This window comes from Branchiostoma lanceolatum, chromosome 9 (genome assembly GCF_035083965.1).
Source record: "Branchiostoma lanceolatum isolate klBraLanc5 chromosome 9, klBraLanc5.hap2, whole genome shotgun sequence".
Taxonomy (NCBI): domain Eukaryota; kingdom Metazoa; phylum Chordata; class Leptocardii; order Amphioxiformes; family Branchiostomatidae; genus Branchiostoma; species Branchiostoma lanceolatum.
The window spans coordinates 736,364-763,529 of record NC_089730.1 but is presented as its reverse complement, the minus strand read 5'-3'; the positions used below and the strand labels follow the sequence as shown (position 1 = coordinate 763,529).

The 27,166-nt window shown below is 40.1% G+C and overlaps 1 protein-coding gene across 1 annotated transcript in view; it reads left to right on the top strand.

The window, feature by feature from the left end:
• LOC136441281 (hemicentin-1-like) overlaps nt 1-27,166 on the top strand; it is a 141,503-nt gene that overhangs the window by 97,499 nt on the left and 16,838 nt on the right. Inside the window, exons 47-63 of the mRNA XM_066437478.1 lie at nt 6,028-6,148; nt 6,473-6,660; nt 8,694-8,775; nt 11,820-11,951; nt 12,207-12,335; nt 15,072-15,259; nt 15,362-15,446; nt 15,827-15,968; nt 16,136-16,263; nt 17,016-17,186; nt 17,348-17,518; nt 17,922-18,092; nt 22,533-22,697; nt 23,740-23,910; nt 24,161-24,331; nt 25,179-25,325; nt 26,087-26,224. Of these exons, the coding sequence (XP_066293575.1) occupies nt 6,028-6,148; nt 6,473-6,660; nt 8,694-8,775; nt 11,820-11,951; nt 12,207-12,335; nt 15,072-15,259; nt 15,362-15,446; nt 15,827-15,968; nt 16,136-16,263; nt 17,016-17,186; nt 17,348-17,518; nt 17,922-18,092; nt 22,533-22,697; nt 23,740-23,910; nt 24,161-24,331; nt 25,179-25,325; nt 26,087-26,224 (2,500 nt within the window). The remainder of the gene's footprint in view (nt 1-6,027; nt 6,149-6,472; nt 6,661-8,693; nt 8,776-11,819; nt 11,952-12,206; nt 12,336-15,071; nt 15,260-15,361; nt 15,447-15,826; nt 15,969-16,135; nt 16,264-17,015; nt 17,187-17,347; nt 17,519-17,921; nt 18,093-22,532; nt 22,698-23,739; nt 23,911-24,160; nt 24,332-25,178; nt 25,326-26,086; nt 26,225-27,166) is intronic.

Here is a 27,166-nt window from a genome sequence, read left to right as displayed (position 1 = left end):
AGCATTCATATGCAGGCCACGGTAACATCACAGGACAGTGGGAGGAGAACTAATTCGCCTCATGCACGGCAGGAAATTGCCGATACAAAAAAATTGCAACAACGGAATAAGACAGCAATTTTTCCCGCATGTCAGTAGATCATATTAATCACCATTGATATTGACATTTTCTAGTGGTACTGCTTGCTCAGAATTAAGTCTTCATTTCATTTTAGCAATTCTTTATTTTACTTATTAACTATAAATAAGATATACACAATGAGATACAGTCAAACCTGCCCAAGGCGACCACCGGAAATGCTTTCACTTTGGACAGGTGGTCGCTTTGAAGAGGATCGACTCGCGACATGTTTCCAGGTTGAGATGTTGATACAGTATTACATACTTAATGTCTATTAGATAAATGGATGGAAAATGATGTGATTTTAAGCCACCACCAGGTTCAATTCTGATTGACAGAAAGGTCCTACAAAAATTATGATTTCTGTTATCGTTGTAATGTTGATGTACCGTTACATCGCGTACAAATTTCCATCATAATTTTGAATACAACTTTAACAAATTTGAAAAACATCAGAGGAAAAATTGGCTAAGCGATCATGTTCATAACACTGGGTAAGAATGCTGTGATCAGAAAATACCCTTCCTATAGTTATTTTTGATATGAAGTATTCTTAATTTAAAAATCGAAGGTAAAATCAATCCCGAAGAACACAACAGTATTAGTTTTCACGGCATTGCAAAATTAGCATGCCGATTGGCCCAGGAGACGACTGTCCAAAGATACAGGCCGAAAATTTGCCGTCGCAGTTTCCGGAAGTGAAACGTACCTCAAAACAACAGCATCGTTCAGGATCAGCATTGTATTTCTTCTTCAAAAATGCACACAAAATAAACAAATGCATGTCTTACTGATGTAACCATAACATTATAGATCTAGTGTCTATGTTGGTAAGTCAGTATGCACTAATCTTCTTTTGAGAATAAGCCCCATCTCATTAATGCTGATGGTGACCAGTCAGAGTTTAACTCTGACAAATTTCTGTCGGGTTTCTGACGGATGTGTGACAGCTTCTAGATAACTCAGTCAGGGATGATGTTCTGACCTGCCAATGACTTGCCACCTTGTTAACTATAACCAGGACGGTACAGTAGCTGGTCACACTAAGGACGCCTGTGCAGAATTTTTCAATCGTCAATATACAAGATAACAATCCCAGTTTCACAAAAATAAACCTCATGCTGCAAATAGATTGTGTTCAGTAAAGTACAGTTCAGTAAAGATTACCCCGAACCCACTGCTCATCACTGTGGGAAACTGCACATGCACAATGATAAGTATCTCCACAGATCACATGGTTATTTTCATCTTAAAACTTAAGTTTTTATAATGCATGTAGTTGAATGCAGATGGGTCATTTTCAGGGCCCTGTAGATGCAGGCTGTTAATTAAAAATTTTCATAGATATTTTTGGCACACTGGATCTGCGGACCCGAAGAAATGGTATCAAAGCATGGAACAAATCAATGGCAAACATATGCACTGACCCCACCGGCATTGATGTCCCAGGAATTGATACCGCCTCCCCCAAGCTGTTGCTAATAATAACACGATTAACCAACACCTTGCGCTGGAGGTTACAGTTATATATATATACATTGTATACAGAGAGGTTACAGTCAGGTGTTCTAAAATCACAACTTCAGTTGTATGATTCATTTTATCTATTCGTCTACAAGCTGAATTATTATCTTCAAAAGCATTATTGCATATGTCATTTGATGCAGACGATAGTAAGATATCGATACACCACATACACAAAAGCATTCCTACATTTCGTTAAAAGGCACATAACACATTAATCACATGGCGCATAGAACTTTAAAATCCTCGCCTATTATTTCCTTGTAAGACCCGGGTGCCAAGCAGGGACGGCGTACTCACAAGCAGGTCTAACCATGGTCTTATAACAAGTCAGCAGATCTTCTCGAGAAAGTTTGAGGTGGCGTAGCTGACGGAGCAGGAATAGTTTTCTATTACCTGACTTCACGACCTGGTCAACTTGTGTTTCCCAGCCAAGGTCTGCCTGCACAAATAATCCAAGTATATTAACAACTATAATTTCGTTCAGTGGTTTGCCGGCGATGTATTAAGTCGGTGGCGTAGGGGCGACTTAAGTGAAGTACACATGTATTGTTTTGCACTTTTTTGGATTCAGTTTCATTTTCCGTATTGTCAAGGTCAGTTTGGAGACGGAAGGTTGCGTTGACTTTTCGTCTTTTAGGTAAATTAAGATCATCAACGAATTTCCACCTTCTTGCTAAGACGTGTACACTAGCGTTTATAAGGGCAAGAAATATCAAGGGACGGTACCCTGTGGGTGGCCACAGGTGGTAACGGACCAGTCTGAGTGAACTTCTTTATAGAGGACTCTTTGTTTCCAGTTGGTCAGGAAACTGCATATCCACAGCATGAGTGAGGGTCGAAGGCCCAGGTTGATCAGACAGGTACATGTAACTGCTAGGAGGTGATCGACGTGGTCGAACACTTAAGAAAAATCTGTTGTAACGAGACTGGTGATTGTTCCCCTCTGTCTGCTGTTTTTGCGAGTTGGTTAATGATATCGACTAAGCAATGAGTCATTGACCGGCCAGCAAGGCAGCTGAATTGGATATCGACTAAGCAATGAGTCGTTGACCAGCCAGCAAGGCAGCCGAATTGGATAGGGTCAATGTTGTTCTTGATGTCTGAGTGAAGTCGGGTCGCCACAAACCTCTCCACTACCTTTGCGAGCACTGGTGTGAGAGAGATTGGTCGGAATTCCTCTAAGGATGGCGGGCAGCTTTTGAGCAAGGGCACAATGTTGGCTTGTCGCCACTGTACAGGAACGACTCCTTCTGTAAGCGAGGCATTAAGAATCGAAGTTAACGGAGTAGAAATCTCATACGCGAACTCCTTGATGATACAGTTGGGAATGTTGTCTGGTCCTGTGGCTTTTTCTTGTTTTGATGTTGCGCAATGCATTGTATACGTCCCATGGTTAAATAACCTCTACAGGTTTTGCTGGAAGAAATATGGGTAGTTTACCCAGGTCGAGTTGTTTAAGTGAGCATGTCACGGCACTCAGAGCTTTGTTAAATGGCCAGCGTTTGCTGTGGCCTTGTGGTCAGCGGTAGGTACTCCTTCAATGGGTTCAGTGTGAGTTTAGATCCAGCTGTGTTGGTCATAGACTTCAATAGTTGATATCATTTTGAGGGGTTTTCTTTTTTGAGGGATTTGACTTTGTCCTTGTAGAAGTTTCCCCTCACTTTCTTGATTTTTCATTGTACCTTGTTGCGTAATGCTCTGTATTTGTCGTTCTCTCCTGATTTGAAAGCTTGCTGTCTTTGTTTAATCAGGTTTTTGATGTTTGGGGTAAGCCAACTGAAGGTTTATCATTAACATGCATTTGGCATACCTTTGCAGGAAAATACTGGTTGATTTTCTCCGCCATCGTGTGGTAGAACTTATCAGTCTTGGACTGTACGTCGGCCACAGCGAGGACATCAGGCCATTGATGTGAGACTAGCCATTGTCCAAAGGCTCTGATTTGAGAGTCAGGCATTGGTCTAACAATCTTCGTCCTTGTTTCATTGGTTATCATTCTTGTTTTGGGCTGAAGATGAACAATGTTATGATCGCTGGAACCCAGCGGTGGCAACAGAGCAGGTGGAATGTAAAGATGTGTGAGGTTCGTGATGATCAGATCGAGAGTGGCTCCCATTCTGGTAGGTTGGTCTACAACTTGTTCGGAGCAATAGTCCCAGGACGGTTCCTTGTGGAACTCCCGACGATACTCTAACTGGAGCTGAGGCCTTCCCTTCTACCACTACCGTCTGCTCCCTGTTGGTCAGGAAAGCCTTCAGCCAATTTAATGTAGTGCATTGAATTCCATAGTACTGCAGTTTGGAGATAAGTCTGTTATGGGGGACTTTGACAATAGATTTGGTGAAATCGAGTATTTGCTTAATCCATCTGCCGTTTACTGTTCAGTGTACCAGCTATGTGGTTTGGATTGCTTGGCTCTGAATCCATGCTGGTCATCCCTCAATATATTGTGACTCCCCAGGTGCTTCATGATATGGCTATGGATAATTGTGTTCAAATACATGTAATTTGCAGCATATACAGGTCAGTGAAGCAAGTCTGTACTTACTGGGGACCGCTCTATCTCCCTTTTTAAAAATGGCACATATGTTTGCATCTCTCCAGTCTTTGGCGATTTTCCTGTGTCTAATTATAAGGAATGTTGGAAAATATTGGTCAACACATGTGCTATTTCACTAGTCGTCATTTTGAGGATCCAAGGTGGTAGTTGGTCTGGTCCGGAGTATTGTAAGGTTTGTAATGTTAAGCTTATGTATGTATTTTTACCTTCGTCGACGAATGGTTTCGTCGACAAGGTTATTCGATGGTGCTTGTCTGTGTGTCTGTTAGTGAACAGAATAAGTCGAGAACGCCTGGATGGTTTGTTGTCGTAGTTGGTGTGTCGGTGTGTATGTGGGAAATCTCAAGATGATTAGATTTTGGGCGAAGTGTTTTGCATAATTAACGAGAAAAGTGTAAAAATGTGTTACATTGTATGCTGAAGTATGTGTACGTGTCGGCTGTGTTTTTCCAAGGCGTCATGCATAGGGCAAGGAGGTCCTGAGGGGTCATGTTGAGGGCAGGAAACGTCAGTTACACAAATTGGCTGTGAGCCAGCTGTAGGCATAATGGTAAGGTAGTCTCCAAGCAGACCTATGGGTTGGCTATAGCAGGGGCAGGTTTTGCTTCAGACTGTGAAAGGGAATTACTCAAGAAGGGCTTGGTGGATGGTCATAAATTTCTGTAAGTACATAGCTTGAGTGCTGATGTACATGATTAGATACTTATTATGCAAATCAGTATCTAATTTGCATAATTAATGAGGAAAGTTTATACATCCATCAATTTCCATGATAGGACTCTTAAACATGTGACATATGTAACTGAGGAAGAGAGAAATATTAATAGATATCAGCTTTGCAAATGAGAACCTCATTGACATAATTAATGAGAAAAACTATAACTCGAGATGGTCTTGATGGATGGTCATGATTTTTGGTATGTAGATAGCTTACGTGATGCTTTGTATGATTGGATGATAATTATGCAAATCAAATTCTACCTCACATAATTAATGAGGCAATTTTAAAAATCTGCTGTGTTCCATGATATGACTATTCAAATATGTAACATTTGTAACTAAGGAAGAGAGGAATGTTGATAGATAGGAAATATGCAAATGTGGGCCTAATTAGCATAATTAATGAGAAACTACTATAATTCCATACTAGTAAATGACGGCAATTTCATACTAGTGGCATTAGGAAGTTGTGTGAATGTGAACACCATTGAATCAAATTATGCTAATAAGGAGGGAGCTTATTTGCATAATTGATGATAAATGTTAGCATAACCTTCTTTGTTAAGCTCATAGTCATAACAAGGAGGTTTGGACAACTTATTTATCTGGGTGAAGAGGGTCAACTGGTATGATTGATGATTGATGAAAAACACTCCTAATACGTCAGTCATAAAGGTCAAAATCATTTGACGAAGGTATGAGGTCGTAGAACTCTTGTTGCTTTTAGATTACTTGTAATTGTCAATCATACTGCATTTCAGCCAATGAAGGCTGCTCCTATATGTTCTGTCTTACAATGACGTAATAAACCATTTGTTCACATTTATTATTTTACTTGAAGTGAGTCTAGGGAACCCTTTTATCAAACAGCCTGCTTCTATAGGACCCTATGCTAACATCTGAGGACATGTGATTACAGAACTGCGTGGAAAGCAGTGGTATCCCGCATCGTCGACAGATGAAAGCAGTGACGATGATGATGATGAATTGCGTGTAATTTAGCATCCTACAATAACAAGATTTTTGTATAGCATTGGGGCAATATGTGTTTTCTCGGTGCATGGGTAATTAAGGTTCTGTTTTTTGTCCATGACTGTAGATGCTGTTTTCTGGTGGACTTCAGATTCCCATTGCCCAACTACAGCACACAGGCACCTATGTTTGTAAAGTAAACAATGAAGCTGGCTCTTCATCTCGGACCATTACCTTGGAGGTGCAGGGTAAGGACAGTCATGATGTCATTGGCGTGATGCTGTATATTTTAAAAATTTGTTTTACAGCTGTGCACTCATCTTTTGGGCTAGGTCACTACTCTGTAACCTATGCAATCTGAACTTGGCTAGTCATGAATATCATTAACATCACTTTGCCTCAACCTGCATTGAAATAAGCAAGCAAGCATCAGAAATATGTGTACATGTATGTTCTAAACTTTGGCAGCCCCTTCACTATGGTTAGGGTACATGTACATTTATGCATGTTTTAAAGTTATATAATGATCAAAGTTTCTACAAACATTACTCAAGTTAGGTTGTCTTTCGCAGCACCCCCAGTGATCTCACCAGTCCAGACCCAGAGGACAGTTGTGGAAGGAGAAGATGTAACTTTACCATGTGAGGTAGAGGGAACTCCTGTTCCAGCGATAACATGGCTGAAGGACCAACAGGTATTGAACTTGCCTACTCCAAGGATACAAGACAGACCTGGCCAGCTCACAATCAAAGAAGCACAGGTACATGAGTTTCTATGCTTTATAATTTTATGTATCAATGAATATGGCATGAAGAAATCCAGTTCTTTCTAATAAGCTGACCTTTGTTTCGATGCATTGAAATCGTCCCTTTCTATGCTCCGTAACATTTGTTATGTTTCCCTTTACTCCGTAAGTTCAAGTTAAGTTTTGTTGGGGAAAAGCATTTGCCTTTGACACAATCTATTTCTTTTTGACATGGTTGTAGTGTGCTTGTGTTGTAGACCTAGTAGAGTTACATCACATTGCCCATGTAGTTAGTTTTTCATAAGCAAATCCTTCAGTCGTGTTTTATGATTATGCAGAATTGGCATTCCTTTCTTGTAGTGTTATTTTCATGTTTGGCTGTTACAGAAATAATTAAGTTTAAACACAAATTGTTGAGGGAGTCAACATTAGATAAAAGTAGCACTCAGATTAATTTCTTTTAGATGATTAAGAATCTTGAGGGAGGAAAATGTAAAGAGATAAGATTTCTGAGAAAAAATAGGTAATGACTCAACCCCACCTGGTATAAATCCGGTAACATAAACTACAGACTTAAGTACTAGTATGCTACTGGCAGCCGTGTAGTTCACATCCTAGGAGGCCTGGCTAAGACAGTGTACAACTACAAGTTACTCTTCAAGTCATGTTTAAAATATTGTAGTAGGGCCACACATAAATATATTAGCTTCAAGGGCAACTAGCCCAGAGATAAAGTAATGGCAACACTGGCTTGCGATTTAGTGTAAGACATTGGCTGGCAGTCACATGTACAGTTCTACAGAGCGCCAGTCTATACTGGTTTCTTAGACTACAGTTTCTTTAGTTAATAAACACCAAATTACAAGTCATATTTCCCGACACGCAACTACCAAAGCTAATTCAGCCATGAGGAAGACATTTTCAAGTTGGAAACTTAAATACAATTAGATAGTCTGACACAGCTTTGACAGGGTTGAGTTGAAATTTGAAAAACTGAAAGTCATAGATAATTTTGTCTTGATTTTCCATAGGATCTTATCTGGTTGAAATTTCCTTGGAACTTTCTTTCAGCTATGTGGACCAAGATAATCCTTTGAACATGATATTTACAGTTATTCTGTTCAATATTTATATACTTAATAGGTATGGTCCTTAGGCATAATTGAATGAATACAACCTACCTGCTTATTATCAAAACACCTTACAGTGGTTTTCCAGTCATTGCACTTAGATTGTATTTTGATGCTTCAGATGGTCGAATAATTAAGTCATAATATTTTGAATTATAATACTAGATTTTTAAAAAATTCATTGCATAAAATGTGCCATGGAAGACTGCAAACTGGCATAATACTGTCATTCTTTACCTTACCCAAGACTTTTTGGAAAGTTTTTTTTCGCCCTGTCGCTTCTTTTTTCTGAAAAAAGCAGAGAACCAACAAACCAAATTGGTGTGGCCTAATCAAGTGTTTTTATATCAATAGAAATGAAATTTGTTCATGTTTGTTTGAGTACCAAAAATTCCTACTGTTGCTTGAAATATGGATTGATATTCAAAACTAGTTTTGATAAATGCAAATTCTTAATATACTGATAAAATGTGACCACATTTTCAGCCCTATAAGTTGTTTTGCTAGCCTACAAATTTCATGATGAAAAATTAGTAATGGGGTCAATTTTTTTCCTAGCTGGGAAAAATAGGAGCAGCAATTTGGAGAACCAACAAGTAAAATTACCAGTATCATGGTAATCTGTCCCATACCATTGTTCTTGGCTGGCAGACAGTCTAATACTTTTATGAGTTTATGCAGTTACACGTATGGGGGTCAATCCACCCCTCAAACTGCCAGACAGGTCGCAATGGGAGCACTTCCTTATTGCTCTTTCCCTGGGTAAAAATCTGGGGTCTTTAATTAGCTTAAATGAAGTTGTCCCCAAAGCACTTAAGAATATGAAAATTTATTATAAGAATTTACTTACACTTCTCATTTCCCTCAGCTACAATACAGAAAGCTGACTGGTAAATAACCAGATTTCTTTGCTTGCAGAGAGATGATGGTGGAGAGTATGTCTGCACAGCTATCAATGCAGCAGGGGAAGACTCACATTCCTTCACACTTATCATTTTTGGTGAGTTTGTGTATCATTGGTGTCATTGTTGTCCTTAGCCTTCCTTGTGTAACTTAGCAAGAGAGGACCTGACAGAAAGGCTGAAAGACAAAATGTGATGAACGATAACTTAATTTTTGGAAGGAGGACTGATGATGATAATGATAACATTATGTTCTTGTTGGGTTTCACTCCACAAAGAAATCTAAGCTGTTATTGAAAATGTGTGGCACATTTTGTTTTCCCTCCAGTGTCTGGTTTTGCTACTTCCTAAACATTTGACATGTGGCACTGCTATACCTTAAAAAGTTGTCTTGCTGAAAAAGATCATTTTTCTTCATTCCTGTTCCTATTGTTAACAAATGTTATCATTACCTCCGCACAGAAGGTTATGTTTTTGTCAGCATTTGTGTGTGCGTCTGTGTGTCTCACGATAACTCAAGAATGCCTGGATGGATTGTCATGGTATTTTGGTATATGGGTAGGTCATCTTGAGATTTTGGGCCCCCTAGCAGCTTTCTATGGTACTGCATTGGAAGTGCTCTTTGGGAGTCTACACGCGGAGTAACTCAGGAACGAGACCTTAAGTATAATGTATTAAGTAAATAATCATCAAAACGAAAGAATACTATCTTCTCCATCATCCCTGAAAGTTAGGATGTCTTTCGTCAACGCATTGGCCTTTGACATCTGTTATAAGATGATAGATAATTTGAAACCTGAAAGCGCCCCCTATTGCTGCAGTTCAGGAGAGAACAGATTGTGCGGATTTTAGCGATTCTTGGCAGCAAATTACGCACATGCGGGCCAGCAAGCGTGTTTTCGTTTTTTACAACTCATAGCTCACATGCAAAAGGACCTTATTTCCATAGATTATGTTGATCATCTTCTCTACCCAAATAACACAACCTTGTTCAAAGTATGAAAGTCTTATCCCAGCGAAATGGATATTGTACCATTTCCTTCTAAATTATGTAAATGAGACCCTCATATGCATGATTTAGGTCTAGTAATTTCCACATTTACTTCACTTAATTCTGCAAGAATGAAATCCCCATCATTAACGATGGAATATCATATTTTGTTGTTGGTTATGCAAATTAGGCATTCATTTGCGTATTAAATGAATACCTAATTTGCATAACTGATATTATTTATATCTTGTTAAATATGTCATGTGTTTGAGAGCCCAATAATGGAATGCAGCAGATTTATAAATTTTTCTCATTAACTATGCCAATAAGCTCCTGATTTGCAAATATTAAGTCGCCAGTAGCCCAATATATAATCATTTTGAGGTCTCACCCCTATCTACCAAATATGAAAACAACCCATCCAGTCATTCTTCAGTTATCATCCTGTGGACTGAAATTCCTGTGGACACATTCCTGTACAATTCCTAGAATTCTTGCAGATTGCACACAATTACTATACCTTTTGGCTTGCCCCTGAGGCGTGGCCAACAAAGGGAGGGAGCAGCAGCAAGAATACTTATGTCAACAAATAACAAGAGTTCCGCGACCTCATATCTCCATGAATTATTCTGTTTATGCAAATGACTTACACATTTACATAATATATGCTTGGTCATGAACACCTTTAACCAACTTACACATGTCACAATATTGACAGACCTATCATCTACCATTTAGATGAATTGTGGTGCTTTTGCATCAATTATGCAAATTATGTATTTATTTGCATAATTGTTATCTCTTGATGTTCTACTTACCATAAGCTACATATGTTACATGTATTTGAGTCATATTATGGAAAACACTGCAAACATAGATTTTACTCATTAATTATGCAAATTAGTATAATTTGCACTTCATTTTATAAGTACATCTCAGTCTAAACTACCTGCATACTTAATATCATGGAAACCGTCGTTCCTTTGTTGTTCTCCTTAGAAAACTTTCACAATAGCGCCCCTGCAGTTCCAGAGCAAGCTGCAAGGGGGCCCAAACCTACACCACTTCTTTATTAGATCACAAGTTATCAGCCACTCGAAAATCAAGACCATAGCACGTCCAGGTCAAAAGATACAAAAACGGGAGTTCTGCTGCAGTACCAAGGTCACATACCAGGGGGCCCAAAATCAACCTTGACTTTCAGCTTCATAACACCTGCCCACATACCAAATCTCATCGTAATTCATCAAGAGGTTCTTGAGTTATGCTGACTACAGTAGTGTGGAAACACAAACACACACACACACACAGACAGACACACCCAAAACTTTATCTCAATTTTTCATGGAGATGACAACTGCCATTGTGGCTCAGATCAGTATCTGAACTTTTGTTGTGAATAGTAGTGACACTTGGTGGGCTCCAACATGCCTGTTTCCCAGTACTTATCCTTTTGGAACATTAGGTCACGAAAACAGGCCTTAGACTATGTCTGATACCCTACTTAGGAAACTGTGCTGTCCTTAGCTCAGGAGTCAACTGCACAAGGTGCTGTACTCCCTCGTTAACAATGTTGAATCCATGTGGTATAATTGGAGGTTATGCTAAGGCGTACTGACCACCTTGTTTAAGATATAGTTCCCACCCTGATTTTCATGTTCAGTAAGTGAATATTGCTCACTCAAAGTAGATAGCACAGAGTCAATGTTGTACAGGAATACTGCATAAGGTAATCCCTCTTAAACAACGTCTCACATGAGGTATAATTCTGATTATATTTCAGATGGTTACAGATATAATTCTATATTCCAGATAACACTTCTGGAAGTAAGAAATTATACATTTTGCCCCTTACTTTTCTCAAATGTAGGATATTTGATAGGGACAGTGACATAGACATGTAGACAGTGGCATTTGACATTACCCCTATTGAATTATGACTTTAAAAAATGGGATTGTATTGTTAACAATTAGTAGATAGACCTACTTCAGTTAAAATCATGAACATCATGCTTTAAACTTTTTGTTCTACTTTAGATTAGAAGGCCATCAAATATGATAATTTTGCATGTCAATATGCATACTAAGTCATAGTAATTCTGTCAGAATTTGTGGTAAGCTTACTTTTATTTCTGTTGTGTGTGTTACCAGTTGTACCCTCTGTGACAAAACATCCTGGTGACACCACGGTTACAAAGGGAGCAGACATACAGCTGGAGTGTGCGGCAGAGGGAGTCCCCACACCCGAAATCACATGGACATTCCGAGGGAAAATTCTCCCAGGTACAACAAAATAAACATGTGGTTTCAGGTATACTATATTCTAAACATGCATCAGAAATAACCAAGGATAGATGAAAATATTGAGTTCGGCCGCCAATGCTACTTGAAAAGGATGGAAGCTCATGCTGGCTCAGGTGGATCATCAAGAATGTCTCTAAATACCAATTAATACACAGTTGCGTGTCTGAACAGACATGATCCTACCCCTGGTACAAGAAGTATATGTATGCATGCCAATAATATGATGTTTTTCAGCGTCCAGTGTGAATGGTCACAGTTCATTGGTGGTGAGAAATGCCAGGAAGAAAGATGAAGGGACATATTCCTGTGTGGCAGAGAACACTGCAGGCAGACGCACATGGGTGGCAGGTGTCAAAGTTAACTGTGAGTTCCAACAAAGGTCTTTAAAAAGCTCTACCAAAGTTGTACAAATGTATATCATTACTCTCTTCAGCAACATGTCAAAACCTGCATAAGTGAGCCATGCTACTAATGCTAACGTAACATGACCAATTAATGTCCGATTTATTTAAAACGTTATTAATCCTAAAACCGCGTGGACAGAGCCAAATGTTAAACCCATGGGCAGAAATATCAGCTCTTCTAACAAGAAAAATGCATGGTCTGTAAGTTTTTCTCCGCCTGTTTAACGCCGTGCGAGCATATATTTATACTGGGTTATGTGATGTAGAATTGTGCTAGGCTAACCCATTATCGTCCACTTCAGTCTTTTCCCTTCTAGCGCTATGCTTGAAGAACATAGACCAGAAAAAAATGCACAGTAACTGTCGAAAGTAGTCTACAGACACATGACAGAAAAGTCACTATGTTTGTCCCTCCGCTTGCCTGACACGATGGAAGAAAACAATGTTTGTGCTGTGAATTTCCCCAACATCAGCGGCACGTGGCGTTCACGTGATAAATGCATGGCCATGATGTTATGCCGTGCAAAAATGTATCATCTGAGCGGGGGGTCACTAGGTTGTGTCAAACCTTCCTAAAACTGGCAAGAGTTTCAAACCTTGAATCACTGTGGATAGTCTGAATATCAAAGAAAGGTCTAACGTCAGCTACGTTTAAAAGATACTAGCTATAGTGTAAGTTAGAAAAACATGATGAAGTACGCGGTGTCGAATTACATATGAAATTGTTATGCATGACGCTTCTGTGCAACTTGTTATTACTAGTTCAGGAGTTTATTCTGTTATGTCGCTGGAGTAAACCTTTTTCATTGTTTTGTATAAAAGAGAGAGATGGCTACTCTCACCTCTCAAATAAACGTACCGGTACGTTTATTTTTTTTTCGCCTCAAAATCCGCCCGGTACATTCTTATTTTAGACGGTACGTTTATTATTTTTTTTTAAATTGGGGCTTTGCTAACCAGGGATTCCTCTAAAATTAAAAGTTTAGTTTTTTTGGCCCATGTTTCCCCGGTATTTTTTATAGTAATTCGCTATTTTTCGGCCTAGCGGCATTGATTTCCTAGCCGCTTCGACCCGGCATAATTGTGAAATCCTTACAGCACTCATAACATATGGGTCGATCTCGCTATGACGTTACAAAGTTAACGTTGCTATTGGGGGAAAATAAGACGCCACACTCACATTTTAAAATACAATTTTCATATAAATAACTTTGACAGTCTCTGTTTACGTCGTAAACTAAAGCACGCTGATCAAAAAACGTGACGAGACGTGACGAGTAGTAGAGTACACAGGGATGAATTCGATGACCACTATCGGCAGCGCGGCGGAAGATTAATTTGTTCACGGAAGACATATTACACGTAAAAACAGCAATTATAACTTTACTTCCCTTGTGATATGTGTTTTGAGGCCGCAAAATCTCAGAACAGCAGAAATTTGTTGGTAAACAACAGGCATGTTTCATGATGTTTCACCCCGAAACATGGCGGCACCACCAGGCGTGGTGACAGTAAAACTAGCAGCATATTGCATAGTGCGTGTAATGATCTTTAAAATGATACCGTAAACGCGTGGAAAATATCATATTTAAGGGGCAAAGATAGACACAGAATTCCATCTATATTTTAGGAGGGTTCATATTTTAAGATAACCGTAAGATTTTCCAAATTTAGTGGTTTCTATTGTCAACATGCAATCGGTAACTTCTTAGTATCTGCGGTCTGAGAAGTTGAGCTACTTTTACAGTCAGGCTCTCTAAATCCGAGAGTCTCACAAAAACTTCTCGAAGATATGGAGCAAAAGTTTTAGCCTGAGTGCCAGCCTTTTTAGCTTCCGTCCGCTACCCTAGCTCCGCTGCGCTACCCAAGCTCCGCTGCCGGCGAGGAGCGGAGCTTGGGTAGCGTACGGAAGCTAAAAAGGCTGGCACTCAGGCTACAAAAGTTTATGGACATAACCCTTTTTTTTGTGTTCATATTTGTTTTTGGGGGGGTATTAATGTCTTTAGAAAATATGATTAGGTACAATTAGTTATCTGATGATTTTGAATATGTGTCAGTAATAATAAATGATGATATCCATGTACAACAATTTTCCTCGATCACCTGCTTCAAGTTCCAAGTAGAAAATACATGTATCATGCATACATTTTCACTTGTTGAAAGGTATGGTCCTGAGGCATAATTGAATAGATATAACCTACCTGCTTATTATCTTATTTCCCTTGGACAGTTGTATGGACACAGCTTACCTCAACTGTCAATTTTGAAATTTTCCGGGGGGTACTTTTATTTCAGGGGGTACTTATATTAGATTTTGAAGATTTGCCCGGGGGGTACTTCTATTCTAGGGGGTACTTCTATTTGAGAGGTGAGACTAAGGATCATACTTATGACGTTCTTTGTTGCTCATGAGAACAGGCTTTGGCATAATACACCGCGACATGTGGACATGAACCACGACATGTGGACGTAAACTGCTCCTGCACGTAAATAGGTCATGTTACGTTACCTATGAGTCAAAGCAAATTTCATTGGCCTGTTTTATGCCTTTTTTCACCTTTTCACGTGTTCTTTGCTTACCTCTTTTTGCCAGAGATGGTAATAGACATGTCATATAGATTGTATATTATACATATGTTTGTATATCAATGACATTATGGTGGTCTATACTTCATTACCATACTTTCTGCCACAGTACCTCCAAGAGTCCTACAGAAGCCAGAGAGTAAGGCAGTGACTGTAGCAGGCAAGGTTGTTCTGACATGTAGCGTGTCAGGAGACCCTCCACCCAGCATCCGATGGTTAAAGGCTGGGGAGTTTGTGGAATCTAGCAACCGTATCAGGCTTCTGGAGAATGGGTCTTTGGCCATCTTTGGGGCAACAGTGGGTATAGATTTACTACTTCAGATTCTGTCTTATTTTTTTCTTATGTCTTCCATATGCTGTTACTCGATGTAAAGAAGTAACAAAGTTGCCCTTCTCCAGGTAGAAGACCAGGGCCTTTATGAGTGCAGAGCCTTTAATGAGATAGGATCTGTAGTTGCAGGGACAGCAGAGCTTACGTTGCAAGGTCAGCATGTTTTCCTGACATATGAGTATGAGAATGATGACATTGTTTGCAATTTCCGGTACAGAATGTCTGCAAAGTTCATGACCTGTTTGATGATTTTACCACATAGTTTAAGCATGTTTTAAACTGTCTTAATCAGTCGATTATTGAGGCACTATTAGTGATTGCAATATGTCTTGATATGCACTTTTTGTTAACCTTTTCAAATTCTACATTTCGATGCAGAATTTTTGCTTTAATAGATTGGACATCTTTGTGATGGAATGCTAAGTGTACATGTTTATCCCTTTCATCTTGTCACTTAGAATCTGGACAACTCCCAATAGATCCAGTGTCCGCTTGTACCAAATGACATTTCTGATTGATTGATTGATTGATAGATTCACCCCAGTTTGAAGTGGAGCCCAAGGATGTAGTGGTGGACCAAGGTGGGACCATCCTGGTGAACTGTGCAGCTAAGGGACAGCCAGCACCTTCCATTAAATGGCAGCGGGAAGGCATTACCATTATTACTGAAGACAGGTGTGCCCCAGTAATATTTTATTTATTCTTATAAACTCAGTGTGCTTGGCGAAAACCAAGGGATTGCTTCGTATGGTGAGCTTCCTTATATCACACAGCCATGTTCTGTACTCTAACATACAATAATTATTGTACAATGTTAACTGTTTTTATTCTTTTCCCATTAGGGTGACCATATTGCCAAATGATTCCTTACGTATAGAGGCAGCTCAGATGCCAGACTCTGGAAACTACATATGTCTGGCTTCCAACAGTATTGGGAAAGCGAAAGTTGAGTTTCGGATTACCGTGCGAGGTATATACCCTGTAACTTAATATGTTTCTACAATAATATTGATCCTTAATATTCTGTCAGAAGTGGTTTGAACAAGGCATGTTTACAGACCTGTAAATAATAGCCAAATCAAAAAGGCAAAGTTTTGGAGAGGAAAAAAAAACATTAATTCATTTTTCAGAATTATATAATGTTGAGATGGTGCTGTCACCTGTGGCTACATACTGAAGCTTGATTGTCCAACTTTGGACAAGGTCATTTGATAAATATGTCTTTGTATTTCCTGTCACATTACTGTGAATGCAGAGATTTTTGTGTTGGTTTTCCTGTTGGATTCAAAACTCAAGACAAGATTTTATATTAATAAGTCAATTAGCTCCTGCTCTGATGCATAGACCTCCTTTCCTGTTGAAGAGTGATTGTACATTTTCTCATATATTGCTTCTCTGACTCCCCGTTAAGAATTTCAAGCCAAGAATATTCCATGGTTCCATCGGTTAGATCAGTGACAGTTAATCATGCCAGCAGGGACCCAAAAGGGACTGCTCCGTCCATTTGTACCACCCTTTCTGAGTCACCTGTCAGTCATTCTCAAGTGGATGTCTTTAATGGTGCTGGTGTTTCCATTACTGCAGCAGTATGTGACTAGAGCGCTATCATGAACCCAAACAACCAACGAAAACTTACATGCATTTACAGTATATGTGTGTAAGTGTAGTTAGACATGAAAGCCTATTGTACATGTGTGTAAGGAATCCTTGATTTGTTTTTAGTGCATGGTGGCTTCTCTCCGTGGCAGCCATGGGAGTCTTGCAGTACCACTTGTGGAGAGGGTGTTCAGACACGGAGACGACAATGTGATAATCCTCCCCCTGCAAACAATGGGCGTTCCTGTGTCGGACCATATACAGAGACCAAAACATGCAATCCTAGGCAATGTGAAAGTGAGTCTGCCCTTAGTTTGGTTTTAACTTCCAGGGTAGTGTTTTATCATTGTCTCATCAATGGATGCTGTTTGCCCTGATTTACTTCACATTTCACAGTATTATAAAGGGACAAGGAACCTCATTTCACAGGAGCTGTGTAAATTGTTCTTCTTACTTAGTTGATGGGGGCTGGTCAAAGTGGTCGGTGTGGGAGGAGTGCTCTGCAACTTGTGGTAAGGGTGTCCATCAACGCATCCGGTCCTGCAACAACCCAATGCCTCAAAACGGAGGCAAACCTTGCACAGGCGAATCCACGCAAGTCCAGGACTGCCACACTGACCCTTGCCCTGGTATGTACCATATTGCACCTCTTGTATGATATCTTGTAAAACTCATGATATAAGAAGTGAGTGGTTATCAACCCTGCCTATGGACTAAGTAAGAGGTTAGGTGTTTGATTCCCAGCTGTTGGCGCTCACCCAGCATACACACTACTGGAAAGGGCACATGTAGCAGTCCGCAGGACAGAACATTAAGCCGCGGTCCACCATTCGTCGTGCTTGTCTGAAAGAGCTAGGGAAATTTCCCTGTTACAACAAACCTGTAAATACTGCACATAGCATCTCTGCGGTGAGCTAAACTGGTTCATGATCACTTTCTTTCCCTTTCATTGAAAGTGAGGCATCCCATACATGTATGTTGTCTTCAGCTCTTTGTGAACAATAACACGACTGATTAACAATACAACTCCAGTGAATGGTGTGTGGGGACCGTGGTCACCATGGCAGCCATGTGACGTGACATGTGGTAAAGGTGTACAGACCAGACTGCGGAAGTGTGACAACCCTGCTCCCAGCTATGGAGGACTGCCATGTGAGGGAAGTGACAGACAGACACAGATGTGTGAGCTGGATGCCTGCCCAGGTAACTATTGCATTTAAAACCACACAGATCTTAAATGATTTATCTGCTCTTATCTCTCTCAGCACTGGTAATTGACTACATTGTATCAATATCATTTGTCAAAAATGACTTATTTGATTTGTCACAAGCCTGACTGAGAACATTGGCACCAGTTTTGTTTTCACATAATGGATACCACTAACTACTACTACTATATTGGTGATTGTCGTTGTAAAACTGGTGCCTATTAGCCTCTCTTAAGGACATAGAACTGAACATAGAAGTGGGCAAGATTTTTACAAGGCTTTTGTGACATAAGGCTCGCTTGTTGTGCCTAGTATTTGACTTGAAATGAACACTTTTAGTGCAGATACCTACATGTTGTATACCAAAAATAATTAAAATCCATCGACCCGTGCTTGAGTTATCCTCCTCAAAAGTTACAAACCAAAATACCCACTGCAGTTCTAAGCAAGCCCCTAAGGGGCACAAACTTTCCTCATTTACTATGCAAATAAGCTCTTGATTTGAATGATAGGTATTAACTATGTAAAACATCTGTCAAGCTATCTACATGGCAAAAATCATGACGATCCCTCAACCCCTGCTGGAGTAAATCCCTTCTAAAGCTTACAGCAAAATGCTAACTGCAGTTCCAAACAAGCAGCTAGAGGGCCCAAACATACACCACTCACTCCCAGCTCCAAGAGCTATCCGCTTCTCAAAAAATCATTAACCTGGCACTCTCAAAAATATTTTAGCTCAAATTTTGAAGCTCTGCTGCATTACCTTAGGTACCCACTAAGAGGCCCATTGTCGACCTTGACCTTCCTCTTTGAATCTCCTACCCATCCACTAAATATCATGCACAACTATCAACACCTTCTCGAGTTATGCTGCCCACATACATACAAAGACACATACATACACAGCCCACTTCAGTACTGTAGGAAAATGCCAGGTGAACCATCTTCGACTTTACCTTCGGTCCCACAACCGCTATTCACCTACCAAAAATCATGAAGATCCTTCCACAGTCTGTCCAGTTTTATTGTCCACATACAAACATGCAAACATACACAGCCCACTGCAGTACTGTAGGAAAACGCCAGGTTAACCATTTTTGAACTTGACCTTCCTTCCCACAACCACTACACACCTACCAAAGATCTTGAAGGTCCGTCCACAGTTTCTCAAGTTATGCTCTTGACATACATGCAGACCCAGCCCAACCGTAACATAAGGTCTCATTCATGAGTTTTTTCGCCCCATAGGATTACATGTTATAATACGTGTTTTACATGGGCGCGTTCGTAATGAAGATATAGAAAATGTGCCAATGTTTTTCATTCCATGTTGAGAACATTTACCCTAGATTATGTAAAAAAATTGACAACATTTTCACTACCGGTACATACAATGTCTTTTTATAGCAATTACAAACTGCACTTGGCTACACCCCCACAAAGCCACTTTCCAGCTGTAAGCGCCGGACCGATTCACACACAATGCCCGGCCTGTGTACGTCCGACCTCGCGCGCGGCTGCCGAACTTTGCCTGCTAATTTCTTCAGATACAAACAAGCTTTCATCAGTTTGACGCTTGAGATAGGTTGGCCTAGCCAAAAGGGACTTTCCCACCGATATACACACACGTTCATGCAGCCGTTCATTTTTTGGGCCATGCACTCTTTTAGCCTACCCACTCGGAGTAATACAGAAATGAGACCATAATTGAAAACCTTCTAGCTGAAGGTAACTAACTGAATTGCTCCGTCACCAGTTATATTTTGACCCTTCATATTGTTTTTCCTTATCGTGATCATGGATTTGATGTCAACACTTCAAACTGGCCATTGTGGCTCAAATGGAATTTGTACATGTATGTTGTTTTTCTTCATTTGTGCATGTAAGCTTGTACTGTGGTGTAAGTACATCTTCATTATAGACTTTTTGGATAATCAATCTTATATTTTGATCCAAAAGCATGAAGAGCAGATTCAGGATGAAAAACTGTCAATTGTAATATTCAGTTTGAGCACCCTTCTCTCTTTATAGTTTGTTTTTGTAAATACTTTAGAGTATTTAAAAATAATGTGTCTGTAAAACCTGGCAGAAGAGAAGTCCACAACAAATGCATTATTATGTCCACTAGATTCCACAAGATTTCAACAGGGTCCGGGTCCAAGATGGATGTTGTAACATTGTTAAGTCTGACAGGATTTACAGACACATTAAATAGGAGTGCTACCCAAACATTCTTAATTGTTTTACAGTAAACCATTAAAGCTTACATGAAATCAGTTTCAAAGTTGCTATTTTCTATGATTTTCGGACGATTGTATGGGTCCTTTTCTTCTTGGTTGAATTGAGATAGTTTTCATGTGCTTATTCAGTCGGGAAGTTATGTTAAAACGTCTTCAAAAAGTGTGTTTTTGTGCATCTGAGAGGGAATGCAAATGAGATGCAAATGGTATGCGTGACGTCACAACTATGAGTGCAGTTCACTACAATGGCATCTTCTAGTACTCCAGGTCGTAGTTCTACAGGCGGCAGACAGTATTGTGTAGCATGAGGGCCAAACGGTGTCAGCTGTAAAAATGGTCAGCTCACTGAAGGGATATCTCTACAGATTCCCTCGAGTGAAATGTAACGGAGCTGAGGCAGACATAGAGAAGGAGAAAACAAGAAGGTCGTGGATCCAGTTTGTGCAGAGCTTTCCATTTTATCTAGTGTTTACAAAGAACTTATAATGTGTAAACTCAAGGTAACCTTTATACTGTGCCTTTCACCGATTTCTGTCATGAACATGGTAGAATAGGAAATGATGATGATTGGATACTTTACATTGATTCTACGTGTACGTTTTGTCAAAACTAGTGAGCCGGCGGCGTCTGAAACCAGCAAACAAACAACGTTCAACTTCAAACAAAATGGTGATGTCGAGTTAGCTTTTCCTATCACGAAATCTGTCCGTGTTCCTAACTTCAAGAACTCTTCTTACGATCTTTACTGTGATTACACATGTTCTCGGTGAGGCGTTAGTTTCAGTTTGTCTCCGAAAACAAACTGCACTGATCTCAGGAGTCTTCGCGCGGCCGGAGGGCCGAGCAGCTCAGAGTCGGCGTAGAGTCGGCGGGAGGACCGGGCAGACAAGCTAGCCGCCCCGCCAGGTCCCGTTATAGAGTAGAGTTATAACTGCCACCGGGGACGGCACGGTCACACGCCCGGCACAAACATCAGCTAGTCGAGGCCGAATCTCTCGTCCTAGCGGCGGCTACAGGCCCGAGAGAGTCCGCGGGAACTATTCGGGCTGTCAGGTGGCAGGTCCGGGGGAACGTCGTAAACACACCCGGGCGGTGGGTCCGGTTTCGCCGCGCCACTGAACCACGACAGCCCGCGCTGTCTCCTCCCAAACACGCACGAGAACAGCCCGGTAAGTCCGGTGGCGACAATCCAAGGGTTCCTTGCCGTTGCTAAAAACGGCCAAGGCGTCTTGGAGGAACGTTACAAGTAAAGAAGTCGAAGAGAACGTTTTGGGGCAGATGCCTGAGGCTTACACATTTTCATAGACAAAATGGCGACGCCGCTACGGTAGATTTCCGCTATCACGAAATCATCTGTATGTATTCTTAATTTGTAGGACTGTTGGTCTTATTTGTTTATTTGCTTGGGTCACGAACTGTCTACCCAATGTGAACAAACACACATGTTTTTGAATGGAATTTACTTTTACTCGCATTTCTTATGCCAACCCTTGTAAATTCTACGTAGTTGACACTGTACACCATGTAAACAACGTGCGCGACCGCTGAGCTTTGACCCGGTTAGGCTCGAGACAGGGGACACAAACTTCTACGCTTCCACAGGCAGCCTTAAAATTATCTTAAAATTAATGCACAGCATGGGCACCGTACCTCAAGCAAATGTAAGTTAATGCTATAGTTGGCGTATAGTAGAAGAGATGACTGTTTGTGCCCGCTATTGTACGTTTTAAAATAGTGAACTTTCTTCCGCGATCCGCTTGGCGGGGCTTGCGTTATCCACGCATCGGAATGAAATCAATTTCAAGGGCCCGTAAAGCATTTATTTGTACTGTGAATTCAATAGAATTTTTTCTACGTGAAGTTAAGTATGTGTTCTTTCGATAGACCAAGTTTTGTCTCTGAATTATGTTTCCTTTATAAGATATGGGACCATCAAAAATGTTGTTATTCAACAGGCAGCCATATTAGCTACACGGGACTCATAGTTGTGACATCACGCCTGTTCGTAATTAGTCCCACCAAAGAGCACAAAGTAAACATTTTTAGGTCGCCGTTTCAGCATGTTCTTGCCGGAGAACTAATTTAAGGATTTCATAAATGTTTTCAGAAAATATCAAATTTTTACATGAATGATAGAGGAGATTTCAGGAGATTTTATTTCAGTTAATCTTTAAGTAACATTTGATTTGTGCTAGTGGATGGCAAATGGACGCTGTGGGGCCCGTGGTCAGCCTGTAGTTCATCGTGTAACAACGGTATCCGTACACGCACACGAACATGTACCGCTGCCGAACACGGAGGCCGAGCTTGTCCAGGAGAAGACACACAGGTGAATTTCTGCAACAGTTTACCTTGTCCAGGTGAGTATATGTGATAAAGATTTATCACTTTATATAATTAGCATCTCATATATTTATCAGATTACTGTCAGCATGGAATTTGCATGGTTCTTTGCAACAGAACTGAGTCAGCTTACAGATGTGATTTTTGTGGCAGAGACTGCCATTCTCTTATGTTTAGCCATAGTGGATGCTGTAGGGCTGTTGTAGGATTTTACCATGGTCAATACTGACCGATGGAGGCCATATAGAGGAATTTGCATCCTTTTAAGATTGGTGTTGCAGGTCATGCTTGCATTTATGTCTGTCCATAATTTAGGTTCCTCTGAAACCAAATTACATGTGTAGAGTATTAGTATATGAAGTTCCTATCATTTAACAAAATTTTAATATATAAATTTTCCCTCTTAATTACGAAAATCAAGTCCTAATTTGCATGATTTACATACCATTACGTTGGTCTTAATCAAAGTTACTTACAGATAAAAGATTACAAAAATTATTTCATCCCTTTTTGACTTGCCCTGTTTCAAAGGCTGAAACGCCCCTGCAGTTCTCGAAAAAAAGCTGCTGGCGGGCCCAAACTTCTGTCACTAATTCTTGAGCACAAAAGAAACTTTGGACAACTCAAAAATCATGATCATAGACAAAAACACATCTTACAAAATTCAGAGGTTCTCCTGCTGTAGCAAGAAAAGCTGCCAGGGGGCCTAAAATCAAGTCTTTTATAACCACATACCAAATTTCATGACAATTCATCCATGGCCTCTTGAGTTATATGTATGCTGTTCAACCGCAGCAAACATACACACAAAGGCTGCTAAAAACATTAACCTTCTTGGCAAAGGTACTGAGTGAGGAGGTCCCTGTGAGTGGATCAACTCTTACATTTCAGCAGTTAGTTACTGTTCATACTTTGAAACTCCTAGATTTCCTGCTAAATCAGTAAATTTAGTGTCTGTTCTTTTGGATTCAGGAATGCAAACTTCAGCTTCATGTGTAGAGATGATGACTGGTTGCCTTTCTTACCCTGTGACTATGTGTTTGCTCCCTGCCATGTTAGTCCATGGTGGTTGGGGTCCTTGGACAGACTGGGGCAGCTGTAGTCGCAGCTGTAACGGTGGACAGCAGAAGAGGTACAGGACATGCAACAATCCACAGCCACAGCACGGTGGCCAGTCTTGTGCTGGTCCAGCAGCAGAGATAGAAGGCTGCAGCTTTGAGCCTTGTCCAGGTACAATATTCAAACATGCTGCCTGCTTTACACCTGCAATCCACTCTTCCTTTGTTGTGTTAGCCAACTTCAGCCGGGCATCAGAGTTTGTATTACTCAAACTATTGTTGAGTGTATCAACTAAATAGTATGCTTGATAGTAATCATAGCCTGTCTAGAGCGTGGAAAATAATAGAATGCACATTAAGATCTGTTAAAACTCATACATGTAATTTGATCATTTACTGACTGAAAGTTTCCCTGTGTTTAGTCCATGGGAAGTGGAGCTCATGGACAGAATGGAGCAAATGTTCAGCTACATGTGGTCGGGGAGAGAGGATAAGAACTCGTTCCTGTAACAAACCAGAACCTCAATATGGTGGGAACTCCTGTCTAGGGGACAGCTCACAAGTGCAAGCCTGCAGGATACGCTCATGTAGAGGTAGCTGTGCTTCCCCCTTTCTTACCTTTACTACTCATGCATGTATGTACATGTGTCATTACTCATGGTCCAGCAAAATAATCCAGCTGATTTTGCCTCCAACTTAAAAAGAGAATAACGCAAGAAAGGGCTGAAGCAAGGACGTCATGATTTTTGGTACATGTAATCATGCACTATGTAGATAGCTTATTTGATATGTACTGCAGTTGCAGGTTAATTCCCAAGGGAGAGATGAAGTTTACCCTTTTAGTTTCAGCAATAAACTTCAAACATAATGCCACTGTATGGGTGGTTACTTTTTGAAAACAAAACAATGAGCCAGGCAAATTGCTATTTTGTAGTTGTTATGTTTTCTGTTTAATATTTCCGAAATGTGCCTTGCTCTACAGTGTCTGATATTTTGCCACTACTGTTATTGCTGGCCCCCCTCTGAAATTCCCCCCACCCCCAGATGAAATCGCTGGCAATTCACACATAAAGGATAGTGTTTATAATCATGTATCAAATTTTTGTATTTGCAACATGCCAAAGCTCCTAATTGCAAGCAAATTCCTGAATTTGGGTGAGGGGGGGGATTGCAAAATTACTACCAAATCATGGGGGGGGGCGAGATCACTGTGACACTGGCAAGGGTTTGGTTTTACATTATTTCAAATCATTTGGTAATTTTTTTGTACAAATTTTTCCTTGACAATGTCCTGTTTCTCCAAATGTACATGATGTAGCTGTAGTAATTGTATTGTTTGAGTAGATCACATTTCTGCCAGTAGTGTTCTTATGTCTGACATCTTTATAAAATGTACTCCGCATATGTGTAAGTTTATTTACCTTGTGACAACTCTTCCAGGAAGACCCACCCAGGCACATGGAAGTATAATAGGCACAGTCAACAACCTGGAGTTTGGAGTTGCTACCCTGTATGCCAACATAACAAAAAGCAGATCAGGAAACCACAGGGTGATAGCAGTGATGACGAATATTCCAGCTAATGTTGGTAAGTCTCAGGAGTAAGCTGACTACAGTCAAACCTGTCTATATTGTAGCTAGCTAGCTGGGCAGCAAGTTTGTAAAGCTTGATATTATTCATAAGGCCACACCAGTTTAATTTCTTGGTTAACCAATTTTTTTTAAATTTTAGCACACACGAAAATCATGAAAACAGAAGGCTGGGGTGAAAACTTGCACCTGACCCTGTTCACACCCCGAAACTGTACAGACTTTGATCTGAGATTCTGTTTTTATGTTGATTTTGGAATTTAGCATTTTTTCAAAAACCATGAAATTAAATTGGTGTGGCCAAATGGCATCAAAACAGCAAGTAAACTCAAGGGACTGAGAATAAGTGGTGACAGGTGGTCTCTATAGACAGGCATCTGCCATACCAGTTCTAAGAAAGTGTCCCTGCAAGGCACATTATATTCCCATTAAAACAAAGGATTACGTAAATGCATGAAATATTTCTTGTTTGGAAACAAGTTGTGTTCAGTATGGCTTTTCCGTGGAGCCGATTCCTTATTACAAAAATGTTTCTGTTCTTGAAATGTTCCTTACATTCAAACTACTAACAGACAACTTTCAAAACTATGAAATAACTCAATTGAAAATATTAATGCATCAATGGAGGAAAATATTAAGTTACAAACGGGGGCACAACAAAATAAACATGTAGCATCAGTCATGACCCTTTGCATGCATAGTAGAATGTACCTGTGATATGTAACAACATTTTCTCTTTAAAAGATTTTTTTTTTCCAGGTTTTTGGCTGAGAAAACTTGTATCCATCTTGACTCCTGTTTATTGGACAACAGCACTGGAGATAGGGGAGGCTGTCAATGGCTATACACTAACTAAGGGGATTTTTCAGAGAGAGACACAGGTGGAGTTTCCCACAGGTATGGCCACCAATTTGTGTGTTTGTGTAGTGTGTGTTGTTGTGTGTGTGTTGTGTGTGTATGACATTGTGTTGTGTGATGTTGTGTGTATGTGTGGTGTGTGTGTGTGTGTTGTTGTGTGGGTGAGTGTGACAGAGAGAGAGAGAGAGAGAGAGCCTTTATACATGCGACTTAATGATGAAGATTCCTCCAGTAACATTCTTAGGTTTAAAGGGTGGGTACCGGTTCGCTGGATTTGGTTATGACTTCCAAGAAACCTTAAAGTCATGAACCACTTTTTGGACCCATAACAAAATACAAATCTTATTAGGTAAGCTGCCCAACAAATATAACAAAATGTACTGTAAATGCAGAAACCTTCGCGGTGGTTTTATGTTCGTGGTTATCACTGGGAACTCTTGAGTGTGAACTTCAAACAACCACAAAACTTTTGGCGCACTTATGACTGTAGCGCTACTATTGTTTCAAATACGAACTTAAAACCACCACAAACACTCCATTTTCTCCCTACCGCAAAGTAAAAACCATGTGAAATTAAATGCATTTGCAGTAACCCTGAATGGATTAGCCTGAATTCATATGCATCATTTTCTGTCACTGTTGGTCCAGTTTTCGATCAACAGTGAATATGACACAAAAGTAAAGCATCAAGGTTTACCATGAGGTTGGTACCAAGTTGAATTGTCGTCATGTATCCTAATTTAACTCATTAGTTAATTTCCAATCCAATTTAAGAATCAGCACTCAAACAAATTTAACTACAAGTCTTTCTAGATCTGTTTGGTTTTGAGTTTTATTTATGCAACTGATAAGAAGTTCTTTGAGTCTCCTCTCTGGTTGTTAGTTACTGACAAAAAAGACACTGAAAATAAGTGCAACATTCAAATATCAAAATTTGTTTGATAAAACCAGACATATCAACTAGATGGGATCAGGTCTGAC